We start from the raw sequence: 20,581 nt of genomic DNA, 5'->3' as shown, positions 1-20,581 counted from the left end.
AGATAGCCCACACACAGCAGCAAAGACCCAGCACAGCAAAAATAATACATAAATAAACGGTTAAAAAACTCCAAACACTGTGATTAAAAAAATAAATAAACCCCAGTGATGGTGATGGTCCCTTAGAAGCAGAACACAAACTTCCCTCTTCACTCCCAGCCCCACATCCTTACTCCCACTTCAGAGGTAACTGCTGCTAGAAGTTTGCATTTATTCCTCCAGACATTATTCTAGTTATTTATAAACATACCTACACAAGCACATACATGGCTATTAATTAATTAAATGAATCGCATACTGCGATTTCTTTTTACCTACCCACACTTCTCAAGATCCTTTTCGTATCAGTGCATTTATAGATCTTTTAAAAATGTCATACCATATTAAGGGGCAAAGAAGCACTGTAATTTACCCATCCTCCGGTTGATGAGCATTTAGAGTGTTTGCAAGCGTCAGCTATTAAAAAAGATAAATGTGCTATGTAAACAGTTTTCTACTTGTTTCTTTGTAAGCATGTATCGGCCTCTTTACAGAATAAATGCACAGCTACGCTTTTGCCAGACTGAGAGTCTGCTCATTTCGCCAGACATAGCCCAGTTGTCCTCCACCCAAAGCTACTAAGTGACATTCCCAACCAAGTGTGGGAGACCAGTTCTTCGTACACGTCCCTTGCCCCACTGACACTGAAGTCTCGGTCATTTTGATTTTTTGCCAAACGTTTGGAATCTTTTTAAATTGGTCATATGCATTTGAAAATCGCCTCATTAAACCCTTCGTCCATTTTTCTTACTGACGTGTAAAAATTCTTCATTTATCCTCGATATTAATCCTCTCCTTTTCTACAAATTACATTTTCCACGTTTCACTTTTTACAGCTTATTTATAGTACCTTTTGTTGTACCATATTTATAAACTTTCAATATGTCCAAATATGTCAACTTTCTCTTACAGCCTTAAAAGCACTATTTGAGATTATTTATATGCATGTGTGTATGCACGTGTGTGTGTGTGTGTGTGTGTGTGCGCGCCCATGCACATGACTGGGGAGGAGTCATTTCTGGGCTTTGCAGAGGAAGGAAGGTGTTTGCAACCAACCTCTACTTTTCTGACCCAACTGGGCTCCTGCTTCACCCGCTTCCTCTGTGTCCACTTGCCTCCTGCTCTTCCTCCTGCACCTTGCTGGCGCTCAAACTTGCTGTTCTTCCTCCCACTGCAGGCACATGCTCTTGAGTGCACATTCCTTCTGCATGGAATGTGCCTCCCCGATCCTTGAGCTTGGTTCACTCGCCTGCTCATTCAGGCCCTGGCACAGTCTCCAGGGAGGCAGTGCCTGGCACAACAGGTAGAACAGCCCTCCTGCCACCTGACACTCTCCCCTCACCTGCTTCATTCTTCTTCGCATCACTTACCACCATCCAAAACAGATCCACGAATCTGTCTGATCACTGTCTGCCTTCCCCACCAGAATATAACCTTCAGCCAGACGATGCACCCTGCCCTGGACAGCATGGCCATTCAGTCAATGCCCACTGTCCCCTCCATTTCCCATTGGACTCTTTTCAAGACAGCTCATGGCCAGACATTTAGGGGCTACAGGAGGCCGGACCCTCGGGGTACCTGAAAGCCCAGCCCCCATGCCACTCCACCAAAGCCACATTCACCTGCGGAGGATCCAATTTGTGGCTCATGTCTCTCTCCCTCCCTCTGCTCAGATCTTAGGTTTCAAGTAACACAGAAAGTCACCCAGGCTCCTGGGAGCTCAGAAGGAAGTGTTAAAGGCCAAAGTGTGAGCTAAACACAACACTTTGTAGGGAAACAAAACATAAATATTTATTCAGAGTTTCAATACTTTCCATCCAGCCTTCATGGAATGCTCTTTGGCAGCTTCTATCAAAAATTTAAACACTGATAGTCTTGACTCAGCAATTCTGCTTCTACAGATCTCTCTTTGGAATACAAGTGTGAAAAGATGTATGTTCAAAGACACTTCATACATCATTCACAATGATAAAGACATGAAAATAACCAAAATGCACATGGGGAATGGTCAAATAAACTATGGTATGTTCGTAGCATATGGTATGATGTAGCACTATGCTGCCAATAAAAACAATGAGGTTGCTTTATATTATACTGGCATGGAAAGATGTTCATGAGAAATAAATTAAAAAGCTATTTGTTGAACAGTATGCATTGTATTATCCCATTTTAAATACACAAAGATATCTATATTACAGCTGTAAATCGGACTTCCTCATAGCTCAAAAGGTAAAGAATCTGCCTGCAATGCAGGAGACCAGGGTTCAATCCTGGGTTGGGAAAATCCCCTGGAGAAGGGTATGGCAATCCACTCTAGTATTCTTGCCTGGAGAATCCCATGGACAGAGAAGCCTGGGGGGCTACAGTCCATGGGGTTGCAAAGAGACACGACTGAGCAACTAACTCACACACAGCTGTAAATATATAAAAATTTCTGAAAGACTGTTTCCTAGTTTTGTTGTTGTTTTTTAGTCACTAAGTCATGTTCAACTCTTCGACCCCATGGACTGCAGCACACCAGACTTCCCTGTCTTCCACTATCTCCGGGAGTTTGCTCAAATTCATGTCCATTGAGTTGGTGATGCCATCCAACCTACTCATCCTCTGCTGTCCCCTTCTTATTTTGCCTTCAATCTTTCCCAGCATCATGGTCTTTTCCAATGAGTCAGCTCTTTGCATCAGGTGTCCAAAGTACTGGAGCTTCAGCAATAGTCCTTTCAATGAATATTCAGGGTTGATTTCCTTTGGATTGACTGGTTTGATCTCCATGTAGCCCAAGGGACTCTCAGGAGTCTTCTCCAACACCATAATTCAAATGCATCACCTTCTTTGGTGGCCTTCTTTATGGTCAAACTCTCACATCTGTACATGACTACCGGAAAAACCATAGCTTTGACTAGACAGACCTTTGTCAGCAAGTGATGTATCTGCTTTTTAATACACTGTCTAGGTTTGTCATTGTTTTCTTTCCTAAGAGCAAGAGTATTTTAACTTCATGGCTGCAGTCACTGTACATAGTGATTTAGGAGCCCAAGAAAATAAAATCTGTCCGTTTCCACTTTTTCCCCTTCATGAAGTGATGGGACCAGATGTCACGATCTTAGTTTTTTGAATATTGAATTTTAAGCCAGTTTAAAATATTACTAGTTTTAAAATATTTTTGATAATGGTTACTTCTGAGCAGTAGGATCAAGGGAATTTTACTTTTTGTTTTCATATGCTTCTGCATTATTTCCACTTTTAATGAAGATCTCATACATTGTTTTTATAATAAAAAGCAAAAGTCATGAAACCAAAAACAAAATGAAAATAATTTATCTGCTCTATGAAGGAATAAGGAAAGCAACCAGCTGAGTACCAACAATTCCACAAGCATAACTTTGATCAAAAGTATCACGATCCTGTCCCTGTAGGAACACAGAAATGCCGAGAAAATTCCTCTGTGGTTCAGGGAACTTTTGATGGCACAGAAAATTAGGGCCATTAGTCAAGAATACAGTGGCTTTTGCAATTTTCTTGCAATCTGGACTCAGAGTAAATAATTTTTAAGTACACTGTAAACTTTCATTTTACTCCGTAAGATCCCAGAGTACCTACTGAAATGGAGCAGGACCCTATGGTCCTTGCCCCCGCATCCCACCCCCTGCCCCGAGTCCTCTGCCTGTCTTCTGTCTGTGGGAAAACTTCAGCCAAAGAATAAGTTTAATCAGAGAAGTGAGAACATGCAGAAACAGAGGAAAACGGTCACAGGAGACCAAATGATGATAGGTTAGTCTGAAAGCATAGCCAACGACCTTCAGGCCCTTCTCAAGAGCTGCACATAATATTCTGAGCCATATGCCGTGAGCTGTCTCCCAGATACTGAAACCCCCACCAGGTGGAGGTTAACTACACAATGACTAGACTGTAGCCCTGACATAAGCTGTAACAATTCTGAGAAGCGGCCTCAAGGAAATGGGAGAATGTTGGCCCTGGAACTGAAGGCTAACTATACTTAAAATAAGATGACGCTGGTCAGACTCCCGATGACCAATTTCAAGATGACTGTCAGAGCTGACTGTGCTGTTTCTGCCTGCAGCCCCCTCCCTCCATGTATAAAAGCTCTTGCTCCCTGGTTGGACTTTGGACAGGCATCTGCCTCCCCACTCCTCAACTCTGCCCCACCCTGCCCCTTACCCTACACGGCTGTGTATATGCAAAGTCCAGAACCCTGTCACTGCAGCTCTTGGAGGGGGAGCAGCGAAGGCAGCAGTGGGGGAAGAAAAGCTGGCCTCCCTCCGGTCTCAGGGAAGTCACAGAGTTTCATTTGAAACTGAGAGTACTGACAGTCACTGACAGCAGTCACCTATTTCCAGACAATCCCTAAAGCGTTTCACCATAAACAGAGCAGCAAACAGCCTCCCAAAGGCTTAAGTCACAAGGAGCTCCCTGGCGAAGCTCCTGTACACTGCTCCTTGGTAGAGGAAAGAAGGGCATGTGAGCTCAGCTTCTCCTGGACACATGCCCTCCACGTGAAGACTCCAACATGTGCTGCTCCAAGACCCACCCTGTGCTTTCTTACAACCTGTTCGTCATGGATACTTAACGCCAAGTCCACCTGAGCGGAGCCCTGAGCCCAGGACCAGAGCCTCCCAATCAAGAGCGGTGGATGAGCACGAGGCTGTCCTCTTAAAAATGTGATGACAAATGACAATGCTTAATACAGAATCCTCAGGGAGCACATCAAAATGAAAAGAAAAATTCGATTATAGATAACGGTTAGAAAAATGCTCCAAACTTTTTTTTTTCATAAAAAGAAAAATTCTATATATATATATATCTTTTTAATAAAAGAAAAAAAAAGTCAAAGGGAATTTTCACAGGCTCCTAACCTCACACACAATGGGCGCCAATCCCTGAAAATAAATCTCAGTAGAAGTAAGAAAAGATAAGAAACAAAAAGGATAAAGAAACATGCACAGCCAGAGACTTTATGCTCCAACTGTCTAACCTTCTCATTCTATCCTCTTGTGAAAGAGGAGTTAATGGAGCTAATTCTAATTCCCCTAGCCCAACAGACCTAGCCCAGACATCATGAAAGGCCCCGTTAGGAAGGTGAAGGGGAACAGGAAGAAAAATGAAAGGTAAATGTGACAACAAGGCAAGCTATGATTATCAGGCAATGGAACTGCAGAAGGCGAATAGGAAAACATGAATGATGTAACCAGGAAGCAGGGATTCTGTTGTCACTTAGGAGGCGAATAGAATGAAGGACCATTTCAAGGGAAGATTTATAGGGACTGAATGGGATGAAGAAAGGAAATATTATCTAGATAAAAACACAACAAATAAAAGAGGAACCTGGATGAGCTATAAATGGGGGGTGGGGAGAGGACTCCAGAGGGGTTGCAGAGATAAGAGAAAGAAACAGGCTTTAGCTGTCAATAGTAATATATATTTTTACTGCAACTCTTGGCTTGCAGAATCTTAGTTCCCTGACCTGGGATCGAACCCATGCCCACTGCAGTGGGCTCTCAAAGACTTAATCACTGGATGGCCAGGGAATCCCCATGCCAATAGTAATTTTAAAAAATCAACAGAAATATCTGATGTCGATGGAGAATGGAGTTAGTGAGGGAAACAATCTAAATATACCTGAAACAAGGCTAGATTTAAACTATTAAAGGTTCATCCCATTTCCTCCACCCTTTACTGCATGTGTGAGGGAAGTGGAAATTCAAAGGAGAATAAAGGAGATTTCTGTGCTCAAATAAAGACCTCCAAAAATCAGACTCATAACAGAGATCTAATTATTTCCTGGGATAAGAGCAGGGATAATTTAATTCTGAAGACTGTTGTGAAAAGGTAAGAATAAAGGAATGAAGGAGTGAGGTTTTGGGGGAAATATCATATCTATTTAGAAGTTTCATAATCCCTAAGTATGGACTTCCCTGGTGGTTCAGATGGTAAAGAATCTGTCTGCAATGCAGGAGACCTAGGTTTGATTCCTGGGTCTGGAAGATCCCCTCAAGAAGGAAATGGCAACCCACTCCAGGATTCTTGCCTGAAGAATCCCATAAACAAAGGCGCCTGGTAGGCTACAGTCCATGGGATTCAAAGAGTCAGATACAACTGAGTGACTAAACCACTACCATCCACAACTGTCCTCAATCTTTCAGAGTAACTTTCTCAAATGGTCCTCATCCTCCTCACCCAACTTTTCTCTCAGTCAGGAGATCTCTTTCAAACCACCCAGCACCACCCCACCAGAACTTGAAGCCCGTATGCTTGTGTAAAACTCCTTTTCCTTGGAGGTTCCTACTTTTGGCTGATATACTCTAACACTGTTTCCTGCTGTCACCTACAGCAATAGTTACTGACTTTCACTTACTCCTAGACATGGTCTTCCTCTTACCCCAGATCCTGCCATCATGCTGGGAAATGTCCATGATCCTATGCACAACTCATTTGCCATCCCAGCCCTTCAGTACTTAGACAACTGCCACTCTTTCTAGGGTCTTCCCAGTAGTCATGTACGGATGTGAAAGTTGGACCATAAAGAAGGCTGCTGCTGCTGCTAAGTCACTTCAGTTGTGTCCGACTCTGTGTGACCCCATAGACGGAAGCCCACCAGGCTCCCCTGTCCCTGGGATTCTCCAGGCAAGAACACTGGAGTGGGCTGCCATTTCCTTCTCCAATGTTTGAAAGTGAAAAGTGAAAGTGAAGTCGCTCAGTCGTGTCGGACCCCTAGCGACCCAAAAAATTGATGCTTTTGAGTTGTGGTGCTGGAGAAGATTCTTGAGAGTCCCTTGGACAGAAAGGATATCAAACCAGTCAATCCTAAAGGAAATCAACCCTGTATATTCATTGGAAGAACTGATACTGAAGCTCTAACATTTTGGCCACATGATGTGAAGAGCTGACTTATTAGAAAAGACTCTGATGCTGGGAGAGAGTGAAGGCAAAACAAGAAGGGTGGCAGAGGATGAGATGGTAAGATTGCATCACTGACTCAATGGACATGAATCTGAGCAAACTCCAGGAGATAGTGGAGGACAGGGGAATCTGGTAGGCTACAGTCCACAGGGTCACAAAGAGTTAGGACATGCCTTAGCGACTGAACAACAACAACTCTTGCCAGGCACCTTTAATCAGGAAACCTGGGTATCACCCTGCACCTTGGATCACCTAGAACCTTACCTCTGAAATTCACACACCCCACTTTGGCTGCAAATTTCTTCTTACAGTTGGTCACTTGGCTAAACCCAGAATTCTGATGTGGCAATCATTCCCCTGGGGATTGAGAAGGCATCTTTCTTTTAGTTTTCAGGGGAAACTTTGGGAAAGTTAGGTACTACTCTAAATTTCAACCTTGGTACCTCTTCTTTTCCCCAGTCTTACGAAATCTCATGATGCGCCCGTCCCGTGAGGGTCGTTTTTCATTCATTATGCTGGGTACCTGGTAGGCTGTTACAGTCCTACAGCTGAGGGAAATCTTCTTAAAATGTTGCTTTCATAATTTCCTCCCCTCTGATTTCTCTATTTCCTTTTTTATTTAAATTGGGGTACAGTTGCTTCACAACGTTGTGTTAGCGTCTACTGTGTGACGAAGTGAACTAGCTCTATGTATACAGATAGCCCCTCCCTCTTGGACAGCCCTCCCACCAGTCAGGAGGCACCAGGGAATTTGTAATTTTTTTATTTGGGCACTTTTAATACTAAGTAGATCATATCTGTATGGAGGAAATGTTAGCTCTGAAAGGTACAATTTTACTGTGTTCTTGAATTAACAGGAAAGTAAATTATTGGATAGAATAAGACAAATAATTCAGACCATTCCATTCACTTGAACTTACCTAACTAAAACTGCCACAGTGAATAAAACCCAATTTCTATTTAGGTAGTGTCAAAAAATCAAAGTACTTTTCCCACCATGATTTACTGATTCACGTTTTCTCAGGACCTAACAGATCACGCAGAGTCTTGATTCCCCAGGAGAACTGGATTATTTTCCTCCCACAAATCCATCACAGGAGCCGCTTTACTCATTTTGCTTCTGTGTGAAAGCGATTTCTCATTTCTCACTTAGGACGTCATGCCTGTTTATTATGTGGGGAGAAACAGAAACTGGAGAAGAAATGAAAAAAGAAACTAAGAAGTGGTTTCAAAATGTCAGGAATTCACCTGACTGTAAGGATTACTGTACTATAATTCTGTAATCTTTTTTACAGCCTATGTTATGATCATCTTTTATAATATTCATCTTTTTCTTCAAAATGTAAACTACCAATGTGGTAAATGATAACTCACAATTGAGACTGTAGCCACTATAAAACAGAAGCTATGGTGATAAAATAAACGTTTTGTAGCTAGATTCCCAGGCTTGAAGTCAACCCAGAAATCTTCTGGTTTCGTTACCCTTAGAAAATGACTTGATCTCTCTATTCCACAGTTTACTAATCTATAAAATAAGGTTAAGAATAGTACCAGCACATCATAATAAGTGAGGATGCAATGAGATGGTGGGTATGGCAAGCATACAGTAAGTACTCAAAACATGCTGGCAATTATTATTATAGTTGCTCATCCATGAACCATGACATCAGTTTGGCCACTGTCTAGCTTGGATACACAGCAGGGTATTGTCACATTGTTGTTGTTCAGTTGCTAAGTCTGATTCTTTGCAACCCCACGGACTGCCGCATGCCAGGACTACAGAACAAACTTCAGCTTCAGCATCAGTGCTTCCAATGAACACCCAGGACTGATCTCCTTTAGGATGGACTGGTTGGATCTCCCTGCAGTCCAAGGGACTCTCAAGAGTCTTCTCCAGCACCACAGTCCAAAAGCACCAATTCTTCGGCGCTCAGTCTTCTCTGTCACATTACTTATTCTGCTCTCATTCATCCCCATCAACCTGTCATGTGGGTTGTTCAACAATAAGAGCTACTTCTAAGACTGGGGGACTCTATATGTCATACTCCTGCGTCTGGTGGTCATACACTGGCTTTTCACGTCCATCATGGGCTTTAGACTCTGATCAGCTGCTGGAGAGATTACTGATAAAGTGTGGGGCCTGAAACAGTTCTTGACACAAATATTTTGATGGATCAAAGATGAACACACATAGACTCTGCAATGTCCAAGAAACGTGTGATCTTTTTCCAGGTATTGTAGAAAAGGAATGGCTGACATTTGTTTCTTTATTATTATATTTTCATTTTTTCTAGCTCCCCCTAACGTCATCACCCAAAGACGGTAAACAGGGTATTTGGTATTTCATCAGCGTAAGGTAGCTAGTAAAACATACAAATCTGGAGAGAACTGGAAAGTTTTAAACATTGACATGTAATTAAAAGTGCTGTGCTCATCAGGCTAAGTGACGGGGCTACAGCATGGAAGCATTTTGCATAACAATGCGTTTACAGTTCAGGAGGCAGAGTTCTGAGGCACATAAATGTCAGAAATCACAACGGAAAAGCAGCTCCACAGGACCACTGGCACTAATTACTGCTGGCCCAGCTCCCACAGCTCTTGGAGACTGACAAGCAGAGTGGGCACGATACCAGGTGTTCAACCTTTGAGATGCAATACGTGCATATACTCTTAAGTGAGAGTTAGGGTTTTCTGTCCCACTTTGGAGGGGTTACCACATCATTCCAGGGTTCACACCAGCCTACAGGGGGCTTAACAGCAAGTGAGTCGCGGCATTTTATAAATTCTCGCTGGTATGATGGGCGTGTCCCATTGCGCCTCCCAAATCATCAAAAATATCATCCATGCTTCCATGAAAGAAACAGTAGATTAAGAGAAATATATCTTGTCTCTTACCTGGATCATTTTGTGACACTTTGACGATAATTTTTAGACAGCCCTAGAGACTCGATGGACATGAGTTTGAGTGAACTCCGGGAGTTGGTGATGGACAGGGAGGCCTGGTGTGCTGTGGTTCATGGGGTCGCTAAGAGTCGGACACGACTGAGCAACTGAAATGAACTGAACTGAACTGAGAGGCCACTAAACTGTCCAGTGGATGAGGTTATCAGAGCTTTAACATCAAGTGTCCACACACAAAATCAAACTGTCCCAGTGAACCACCTAAGGGGCAATGTTTGTGTGATGATGAAGGCCGGGGGGGACCCACCAGTAAAATTAGTGACTGAGGAAGCAGCTGTAAATTTTCTGTACTTTTTTATTTTTGACCCTGTCTTTTTACCAGCTTTCCAGTTCTTCCACAAAAGGATTAAAAGGGGAGAGGAGGCTGCATGTTTTCAAATTAACAAGGTATCTAGTGGTCAGCAGCCTAGGTTCAAGACTTTCAGTGGGGAGGGAGACCTGGGAACCTCTAATATCTACAAAGAGGGAATCTACATGGTCACCTGCACAGAACGCCGTCCCCACTCCTGCCGCTTGGCAACTTGGACTGACCGGTTAGGTCTCTCCTGCATGCTTTTTGCACACTACGTTAGGTCTGTTAATACGCCTCTGCCATAGACTTAGCGTGTGTGTGTGTCCACCCAGTCCTGTCCAACTCTTTGCGACCCCGTGGACTACAGCCCTTCAAGCTCCTCTGTTCAAGAGATTTCCCAGGCAAAAACACTGCAGTGGGTTGCCATTTCCCACTCCAGGGAATCGACCCAACCCAGGGACTGAACCCAAGTCTCCTGTGTCTCCTGCACTGCAGGTACATTTTTTACTGCTGAGCCACTGGAGAAGCCTGTTACACTCAGCATAACCATAATTAAATACATGTGTAAGTATGAGTCTTATGCTTTTCTCTCCCCTGACACCAGCAGCTCTGTAGAAACAAGGACTGTGTCTGTCCCTTTCACGTGATGTTCCCCAGCATCCAACCTGGAGCTCAACTCAGAGAAGGTGCTCTTGAAACCTCCATGGAATGAATGGATGCCCGTCCACAGCTCCCCTGACTTTGTCCCCCTCTACCCGAGAGTGACTGAGCTGGACTCTGGGGTCACAGCATGGGATTCACAGTGCCTTCTGGCCACTAAGATGGGTGAGGAAGGTCCCCACCCACTGCTGGCGGGAAAGAACAGCAAACAGGCCTTCCAGGACACCCACAAACACTACCCTCTGAACCATACAATGGATAGTCACTCCATCCATCATCCCGCCATATTTTCCTGTCCCTGGGACCTCATGCAAAGGAACAGGTCTCAAATGCACTGCCTTTATTTTTCTCCCACTATGGTTTTTCCAGTGGTCATGTATGGATGTGACAGTTGGACTGTGAAGAAAGCTGAGCACCGAAGAACTGATGCTTTTGAACTGTGGTGTTGGAGAAGACTCTTGAGAGTCCCTTGGATTTCAAGGAGATCCAACCAGTCCATCCTAAAGGAGATCATTCCTGGGTGTTCATTGGAAGGACTGATATTGAAGCTGAAACTCCAATACTCTGGCTACCTGATGCAAAGAGCTGACTCATTGGAAAAGACCCTGATGCTGGGAAAGACTGAGGGCAGGAGGAGAAGGGGACGACAGAAGATGAGATCACCAACTCGATGGACATGGGTTTCGGTGGACTCTGGGAGTTGGTGATGGACAGGGAGGCCTGGCGTGCTGTGGTTCATGGGGTTGCAAATGGTCGGACACACCTGAGCGACTGAACTGAACTGAACTGAATGTTCTTTCTAATATTTCTTCTCTCCTGTAAACTCCTCTACCCCCAAACCATTTCAGGTCCTTCTGCTGGCTTCATGAGGACTGATGAGCTAAAAGCTGGGGGAACCATAGGGATCCCATCTCAGGGAGAACACAGCCAACACCGAGTGATAACATCCCCTGTACTGAAGAGCCCAGCGCAACCTAATTGCTCTGAACTTGTCCCCTGCAGGTCCCACACCTGAGTCAGCATGGGCTTCCACACTGTGAGGTGCCATGACTCTCTCACCGTCAGAACAATAACAGCCTCTCAGAGTTGTTTCCGTTAAAGCAGCATACAACACTTGCTATGCTAAGGACAACCCAACATCCAGATCCAAGATGCCCATGGCAAAGTGAGCCCTTTACCCGTCCTGTCTCGTCCTAAGGTTGCATCTTTTATTTTAGCAAGTTCTTACTCGGTCTCTTTATTTAGATGTGCCCAGAGAGGGGAGATGATGCTTGGCCAGACTAGAGGGAGGGCGAGGAGAAAATGCTAGAGCAGGCTGTTTAAAGAACCCAGAACATCCAAGTGCTTGGTAAACACATTCTGACGGTGCAGACAAGCTACTCGTATTTTTACACTATGAAGAAAGAGGAAAGTGTTAGTCTGTCAGTTGTGTCTAACTCTTTGCAACCCTATGGATTGTAGCTCACCAGGCTCCTCTGCCCATGGAATTCTCCAAGCAAGAATACTGGAGTGGGTTGCCATTCTCTTCTCCAGGGTATCTTCCCAACTCAGGGATCAAATCCGGGTCTCCTGTATTGCAAGCAGATTCTTTACCATTCGAGCCACCAGGGAAGGCTATAGAATACGCAGAAATAGGAATTCTCAGGTGATGCAGTGGTGAAGGACCCGCCTGCTAATGCAGGATGTGCAAGAGATGCAGGTTCGACCCCTGGGTCGGGAAGATCCCCTGGAGGAGGAGATGGCAATCCACCCTAGTATTCTTCTTGCCTGGAAAATTCACGGACAGAGGAACCTGGTGGGCTACAGTCCATGGGGCTGCAAAGAGTTGGACGCAACTGAGCACACACACACCAAAAAACACCTACATCTGTGATTTTAATACAGAAATAATAACCTGCTTTTAAAGAAGCAACAATAATTTTCATGATACAAGTGGAGCTTCTGTACCCATAAAGCAACAGCCTCACTATTCCCAGAGAATTTTTTCCCTACGGGGAGAGGAACCGAAACAAGACATCAGCTGTTTGTTCTCTGTATAGACATGGGAAATCCTTCCATATAGCTGGGTCTGAAGAAAGGAATTTTATTTTCCATAATATATCATGTCAATATGACACAATCAGAAGGCATATTGACCAATAAGTATTCTATCATCAGATCAACACTTCAACTGAAAACATTTTCCCATTTGCTACAACAACTGCAGACCCGTTAGAAAAGTCAATGGGTAAAGCCTGAATATTTGGGCAAAATTACATAGATCAACATCCTGGTGAGATGCTGTATTTGACATACAAACAACAGAACAGCTTTTCATGAAAATTCAGAGACAAAGAGTTATTGAAAGACTAAGGTTAAGTTTCTAAAATTCTTCCCTTTATACAGCAATGGAGAGGGTGTTCATATTTTTTTTTTTTTTTAACCATTAGCACTAAATCCATGACGGTTTCCTTTGTCATCACACTGATGTCAAGGAAGCAAAGATCATTTTTAACTTATAGGAAGACCATATTCTGGGAGCAGATCTTGCTCAGTACAGTGTATTAGTTCTCAGCCTGTGACTGAAAGCCCAGGGGAAGAAGAGACATGGACTGAATCCAGAATGGACTGCAGGGGGTCAGGGTGCTGTGTTCACATAACTAGCGCTGTCCCAGAAAGAAGACTCACTCTTTCAGTTCTAAGGAGATGGATGAACCCAAAGCCTATTATACAGAGTGAAGTAAGTCAGAAAGAGAACGATGAATACTAACACATATATATGAAATCTAGAAAGACGGGACCGATGATCCTGCGTGCAGGGCAGCAAAGGAGACACAGACGTAAGGAACAGACTGTTGGACTTAGTGGGAGGAGAGGGTTGGATGATTTGAGAGAAGAGCATTGAAACATATACACTACCGTATGTAAAATAGACCGTGGGAGTCTGATGAATAAGACAGGGCACCCAAAGCCCGTGCTCTGTGACAACCTGGAGTGATGGGGTGAGGAGGGAGGTGGGACGGGGGTTCAGGATGGGGGACACATGTACACCTATGGCTGACTCACACTGATGTATGGCAAAAACCATCACAATACTGTAATTAACTTCCGATTAAAATAAGTTAATTTAAAAGAAGGAAGACTCAATCTCAAGCTGTATTTTTCAATGACAGTTATTTTAATAAAATGTAATGAACTGGCTTCCATCTGAATAAGAATGCCTAAGCAACACAGCACAGAGGTTAGGTATACAGGTTTTAAGTGAATTTGAGCATCTTTTCATATATTTATGGCCACTGACCACTTTGTTCTTCTATTGTCTAAGTCACCCATTCATATATTTTACCTGTTTTTCAAATGAAGTTGTATTTTTTTCTATTGATTTTCATATTAAAACTTTGTTGCAGCATTTTCACTCAGTTTATCAACCCTCTTAATCCTATGATGTTCATTATTGCAGACAATTTGAAATTTGTATGTAGTTAAATCTATCATTTTTTTTTAAAGGTTTCCAGGTTTTACATCATGTTGAGGAAGGCCTTCCCTATTCCCAAATTTTAAACTATTTCAATTATTTTATTATCAGAAAAGATATGCTTAAAAATATACTATTAAAGTTGTCCATTACGTTGTTCAACGTCATTTTTTAAAAATTCACAGAATTAAAATCTTACATGCACATTTGTGCTAAAAAATAAGTTCTCTCTTCTGATAAAGTGTCACACTCTATTTTTTTTCGCCCCCAATTATGCTTTTTCCTTTGCTCGTGCAGCCAGGCAGCTCTGAGCCCAGTTTTATCAGGCTTTTCTCTTTTTCATTACTTAGATTTTTAATCCTGTACTTCTGTTATTCTGGGTCCTTTACTGCAGGCTGCCTTCTATCTTTGCTGAAATTAGAAAGTGATTACAAAATAAACAAATCAGAAAATGATGAAACAAATAAAGAGAAAGTGATTAAGTGATTTTAAAAGTCTATTATATTTCATTTAAACTTTTTTGGGTCATTTGTTTCTTAACCCATCTTTAAAAAAAAAATATTGACTTATTTCAGCTGCATTGAGTCTAGCTGCAGCATGCAGGATCTTTAGTTGTGGCATGTGGGATCTAGTACCCTGACCAGGGATAGAACCTGGGCCCCCTCCACTGGGAGCACAGAATCTTAGCCACTGGACCACCAGGGAAGTCCCTCTTAACCCACCTTACGATGACACCGTGGTCTGAATTAACTGACAGCCAGCTGATAAGATTACAGATCTCTTGTTCTCACTCTAATTGTTGTTGTTCTGTCACCCAGTGTGTCCAACTCTCTGACCCCACGGACATCAGCACACCAGGCTTCCCTGTGCTTCACTATTTCCCCGAGTTTGCTCAAACTCATGTCAACTGAGTCAGTGATGCCATCCGACCATCTCATCCTCTGCCGTCCCCTTCTTCTCCTGCCTTCAATCTTTCCCAGCATCAGGGTCTTCTCAGATGAGTCCGTTCTTCGCACCAGGTGGGCAAGCACTTCAGCTTCAGCATCAGTCCTTCCAGTGAATATTCAGGGTTGACTTCCTTTAGGATTGACTTGTTTAATCTCCTTGCTGTCCAAGGGACACTCTAATTATTAGTGTACAATTCTGTTTACCTCATTGTGACTGTTCTAGTTATTCTTGAATCTAAGACACCTATGGCTTAAAGCAACTGTTTAAATGTTTCCTGAATGAACAAACCAGAAAAAAGTCACTCACAGAAAAAACTCACGCCAGAAATCTAGGTTAAAAGAAACAGCCCAAGCATTCCCAGGGTATGTTCTATTGTGGGTACATGTTACAACTACAGTCATGGATGACAGTAATCGAACAGATGACCCAAAGACACAAGAGCTTGCCATCATTAGCCTGGAATCACCAAGGGAAAAAAGCGACACATCACAGTTTAGAAATACCAGCATGAGTTAAAACAAGGGTTGGTGTCACCCAAGTAATTAGAATAACCCAAATACCCCACAGTCCCAAGAAACCCAATTATTTGTAATTTAACTGTAATTTGCATGTCTGCCTTCTGCTTTTTAATTAGCCTGATGACAGAACAAGGCAAAGGGAAAGCTGATTTGGTATTAGGAACTACATTTTATTTAAATGAAAAATTCATACCTATAGGATAAATGCAAAGTTAAAATTCAGTAATAAAATGTATCTTTTAATCATAATTTTCAAATTGCTATTAAATTAGGTGTTGGAGTGAGATGAACGTTAGAAGAGAATGTCCTGAAATCTCTCATCTTCTGCTCTATTTTCCCAATCCACGCTTTCCCCAGATAAGTTCATTTCACAGGGGCCACAGCCAAGGGTTTACACAGAGGCTGGGGTAGGGTCCTCCATCCAGCACATGGTGGTGGTTAACTCTTGTTCTAAACACCTTAACACCCCCTCCTTAGGTCAATAATGGGAAAATGTATAAGAAGTTTTATGACTTTGGGAAATCAAATGCAGAGCCTCCTGTGTATTAAGTTATATGCTATGTGCTCAGTCGTGTGCTCTTTGCGACCCCGTGGACTATAGCCCACCAGGATCCTCTGTCCGTGGGGTTTCCCAGGCAAGGATATTGGAGTGGGTGCCATTTCCTTCTCCAGAGGATCTTCCTGACCCAGGGATTGAACATTGGCAGGCAGATTCTTTACCACTGAGCCACCTGGGAAGCCCAGGAATTTATTAGAAATGCAATTTCTGAGGCTCCACCCCAGACCCACTGAATAAGTCACTCAGGACAAGAGCCAGTAATCTTTCCTAACAAGCTCTACTGGTGGTCCTGAGGCACTAAAATTTGATAAACACAGGTCTACAGGATTGGTTCAACAACTGTATTTTAACTCACTGTAGGCTTGTCTAGTTATTTTCTATTTAAACCCCAACCAAACTTGTTAAGAAACTGGAACCAAAAGAGAGTCAAAGGCTGTGTGACATTCATTCACTGATTTGTTGATTCTTCCGACTGTTAACGAATAGATGCTAAGTAGCCACTGGGAGTTAGTCAGATCCTGAGGAGACTGCAGGATCAGGGACACTGGGCTAAATAAATGGGACAAGGTCACTGTCCCTGGGAGCTTTCCCTCCACTGAGGAAGAACAAAACCAAACAGGTCAATTTACATGTTACCAGAGGGGATTATGAGGTGATGCTCCACTGAAGTGGTCAGGGAAATGCAAATTAAAATAACACTGAGATATAATTTCATTCCCATTAAATGGACAAAATTTTTTTAAAATGATAAGTATCTATTCTTATCAGTGATATGGGTGGAAATGAAGCCTTTGAAAAGGAATCCAGTCATATCTATTAACGCATCAAGCACAGCCATCCCACTCCTGGGGATCAATCTTGTAGAAAGAATGTCACCTGTTCAAGGACATGTACTGAAGCATTGGTTATAGTGGCAAATGCCAGTTACAAAGTGAATGCCTGCTGGGGGGGAATGACTGAATAGATCATGGTATGTCCACAGTAGGCAACCATTGAAAAACAGCCATGCACTGACTTTGAGGGCAGCTCTATGATGTGCCTTCAGTAAGAAAAGTGACATGCAGAAAAATGTATAGGACTTCCCTGGTGGTCCAGTGCTTAAGACTTTGCCTTCTAAAGCAAAGGATGTGGGTTTGATCCCTGGTCAGGAAGCTAAGATCCTGCATGCCTCTTGGCCAAAATAAAAACAAAACATGAAACATAAGTAGTATTGCAACACATTCAATAAAGACTTTAAAAATGGTCCACATCACAAAAAAAAAGGTACAATGCAAATTTAAGTTTAGGAACCAGGCCCATCTGTGTGTACATATCGCTGTACGTGAGCATAGGAGAATAATATGGAGGAATGAACACCCACAGAGGTGGATCACCCATTGTGGATTCAGGCTCAACACCCAGGCTCCCGCACTCTCAGTGTCTTCCTACATGTAGTGCAGAAGATGGTAGGCTAAGCCACATGCCGGATGCTCGGACATCCCGAAGGCAAACACGCATGCGCAAGACACGGGAGGAGAAGGCAGGCGGGGGCCACATGCAGCAGCTTCCGCTGCTGACAAGCACCTTCCCGCGTCACTCCTTCACATCAGCTGAGTCCCCTGTGTCTGTCACTAGCTTCCCAGGTCAGGAGGGGCATCGGCTTTGCTGGCCTGGACACGGCAAGCACAGCGTGACTCTGGAGCCAGCCTTCTGCCATAGCTGCTGATCCCTGCATCCTGGCTTGGACGGCACCAGCCTGGAACTAGCAGGGGGATGGAACCCCTGCATCCCTGTTGAGGCAGCAGTGTTCCCCCGGGGATCAGGTACTTCACTCCCGGGGTGCAGAGTCTGCAGCTAGCTCCTACCATCCTTCCAGTGATAGATTTCATCAGCACCTGCTTCCCTCTGCAAAATCTGCCTAAATGAGCTTGACCCTTTTCTATTTTTTGCAGTGGAAACTGTGATTTGATGGGTTACCAGTCACTAGGAGGAGTAAGAAGAGTTTTGAGAATTTAAACACAGGAATAGATGAAAGTGCCTTGAGAATAGTGGTACTATTATTATCACTAATATTAGAAGCCATCGGAAAGACATCTGTCATCCCATCTAAACAGCTGATGCACCCAGAGACTCTCAGAAGACTTTAATGCAGAAAAAGCCCTCCACTGCAGTTTCTCTGCAGCACGAGTCTTACCAGCTGGTGTGGATGTGGATTTCGGCGCCGGAAGCAAACTCCTGCGGGGTGTTGTCGCGAGGGAGGAAGCCGGAGGGGCTGCCCGGCCAGTCCCCTTGGGTGTATCTTTGGCAGGGAGAGCTGCCTTTAGAGGCGGCTGGTCTTCAGTTCCAAAGGCTGAACCTGCAGGAGGCAGACAGTGCGTTACTGACAATGTCATGAAAAACGGATGGACCTCCTTGCTGGGCACCACCACCAATCTATCCCTGAAGCCTCCACCTGCATCAGAACTGGACCCAACTCCTGACGAGTGGCCTTGAAAAGCATTTCTCTGGGATGAGATGTGGAAAAAGAGTTGCCTTCAGTCACTGCAGGGAAGTGTGTCCTCCAAACCCACAGGCTCCACCAAGGCCAAGAACAGCTTCGCTCCACTGAAGATTTTACACACACACACACGCATGCACACACAATTTGCTTTTCTGGATGTGTAGCTGCATACACAGGCTTCCCAGATGGTTCAGTGGTAAAGAACCCACCTGCCAATGCAGGAGACATAGGTTTGATCCCTGAGCCAGGAAGGGTCCCTGGAGAAGGAAATGGCAACCCACTCTAGTATTCTTGCCTGGAAAATCCCATGGACAGAGGAGGCTGGCAGGTGATAGTCCATAGGATCAGAAAAGAGTCGGACATGACTGAGCAACTAAACAACAAGCTGTACACACATATGATAAGCATTCATTTTATAACTGTCAGAAGATGAGCAACAGTTTTCTGAAAACCAATGTAAGTGACCCAGAGGAGACAAATAAGGACACACACATGTACACCGCTGGTCCAGAGGATGATTCAGGGCTCCCTGAAACCCGGCTCACTTCCTCTTCAGAATAAGGGCCTTGGGATGAAGGGAGATGGGTGAGAAGCATGCAGGCAGAGAATCCCTTTGAAATTCATGAAGCTTTTGATCTGATGAGCCGAGGCCTCATCAAACTGAGGGGGCAACCCTGGTGGCTCAGTGGTAAAGAACCTGCCTGCCAATGCAGGAGATGCAAATTCCATCCCTACGTCTGGAAGATCCCCTGGAAAAGGAAATGGCAACCCACTCCAGGATTCTTGCCTGGAAAATCCCAAGGACAGAGGGGCCTGGCAGGCTATAGTCCATGGGGTTGCAAAGAGTCAGACATGACTGAGCGACTAAACAACAGCAACAGCATCAAATTCAGAGGACCCTGCATTAGAGCCCAGCTTATTGCAAAGGCAGAAGATGTCTATTGGTCATTTCCGTTTTCTATTCAACATAGAAACAGGCTCTGTGTCTACAGAATAGCTTCTTTATGATGGGCTGCCCTGAAGACAGGGCATACTGGGATTTGTGTCAGATTTAAATGCCAGAATGGTCGTGGCCCATTTTTTCTCCTCTATAAATTTTCAAACCTACTATGCTGGCTATATCAGTAATCTCTTAAAGACAATGACACCATTTTCTATTCCTACTAAAGGATAAATCTTCTAAATGCACCTCTGAGTAACAGTTGCAAAGACTAATCTACCAAATTAAATAGAAAGCCTGAATATACTGAGATTACTGCCTGTTGGTATGAAAACTATCCAGTTAGAGATGTGACCATCTACCATGGAAAATACACACTGACAGCTGGAAGATATATACGGAATTGTAGTGAAAGATTAAAGTTTTTGTTTCCATCATTTTAAAAGGATAGCCCTAACATTCTATGCAGATAGGGCCTGCATCAAAATGATAACATTATTAAAATGGCTTTAGTGTTCAAATGTTCAGGAGTTTAACTCAACCCCTCAGAGTAAGAGATGGCTGCTTTCCTCCCTCTGAAGACCTGAAAGTCTGTTTAAAATGAGTGAAATGTTTTGTCTCTTAACAAAACAGTATTTAGGAAGGAAGAATAAAGACTGCTATTTCCTAACATAGAACCTATGCCCTATAGTTCTCTGAAGAGCCTGTGCAAGGTTTTAAATAGTTCTAAACAGGGCTATCACTTTTCCAACAAAGGTCCATGTTGTCAAAGCTATGGTTTTTCCAGTAGTCATGTATGGATGTGAGAGCTGGATC

General features: G+C 43.6%; 1 protein-coding gene across 1 annotated transcript in view; it reads right to left on the bottom strand.

Moving 5' to 3' along the window:
- The window catches only part of MTUS2 (microtubule associated scaffold protein 2), a 257,866-nt gene that overhangs the window by 123,232 nt on the left and 114,053 nt on the right, over positions 1-20,581 (bottom strand). The window contains exon 4 of the mRNA XM_055426319.2: positions 18,520-18,681. Within this exon, the coding sequence (XP_055282294.2) occupies positions 18,520-18,681 (162 nt within the window). The remainder of the gene's footprint in view (positions 1-18,519; positions 18,682-20,581) is intronic.

Source organism: Moschus berezovskii, chromosome 13, assembly GCF_049115385.1.
Source record: "Moschus berezovskii isolate FMDL1 chromosome 13, NW_MosBer_1.0, whole genome shotgun sequence".
Classification (NCBI taxonomy): domain Eukaryota; kingdom Metazoa; phylum Chordata; class Mammalia; order Artiodactyla; family Moschidae; genus Moschus; species Moschus berezovskii.
This window is presented reverse-complemented; position numbering and strand designations above follow the sequence as displayed.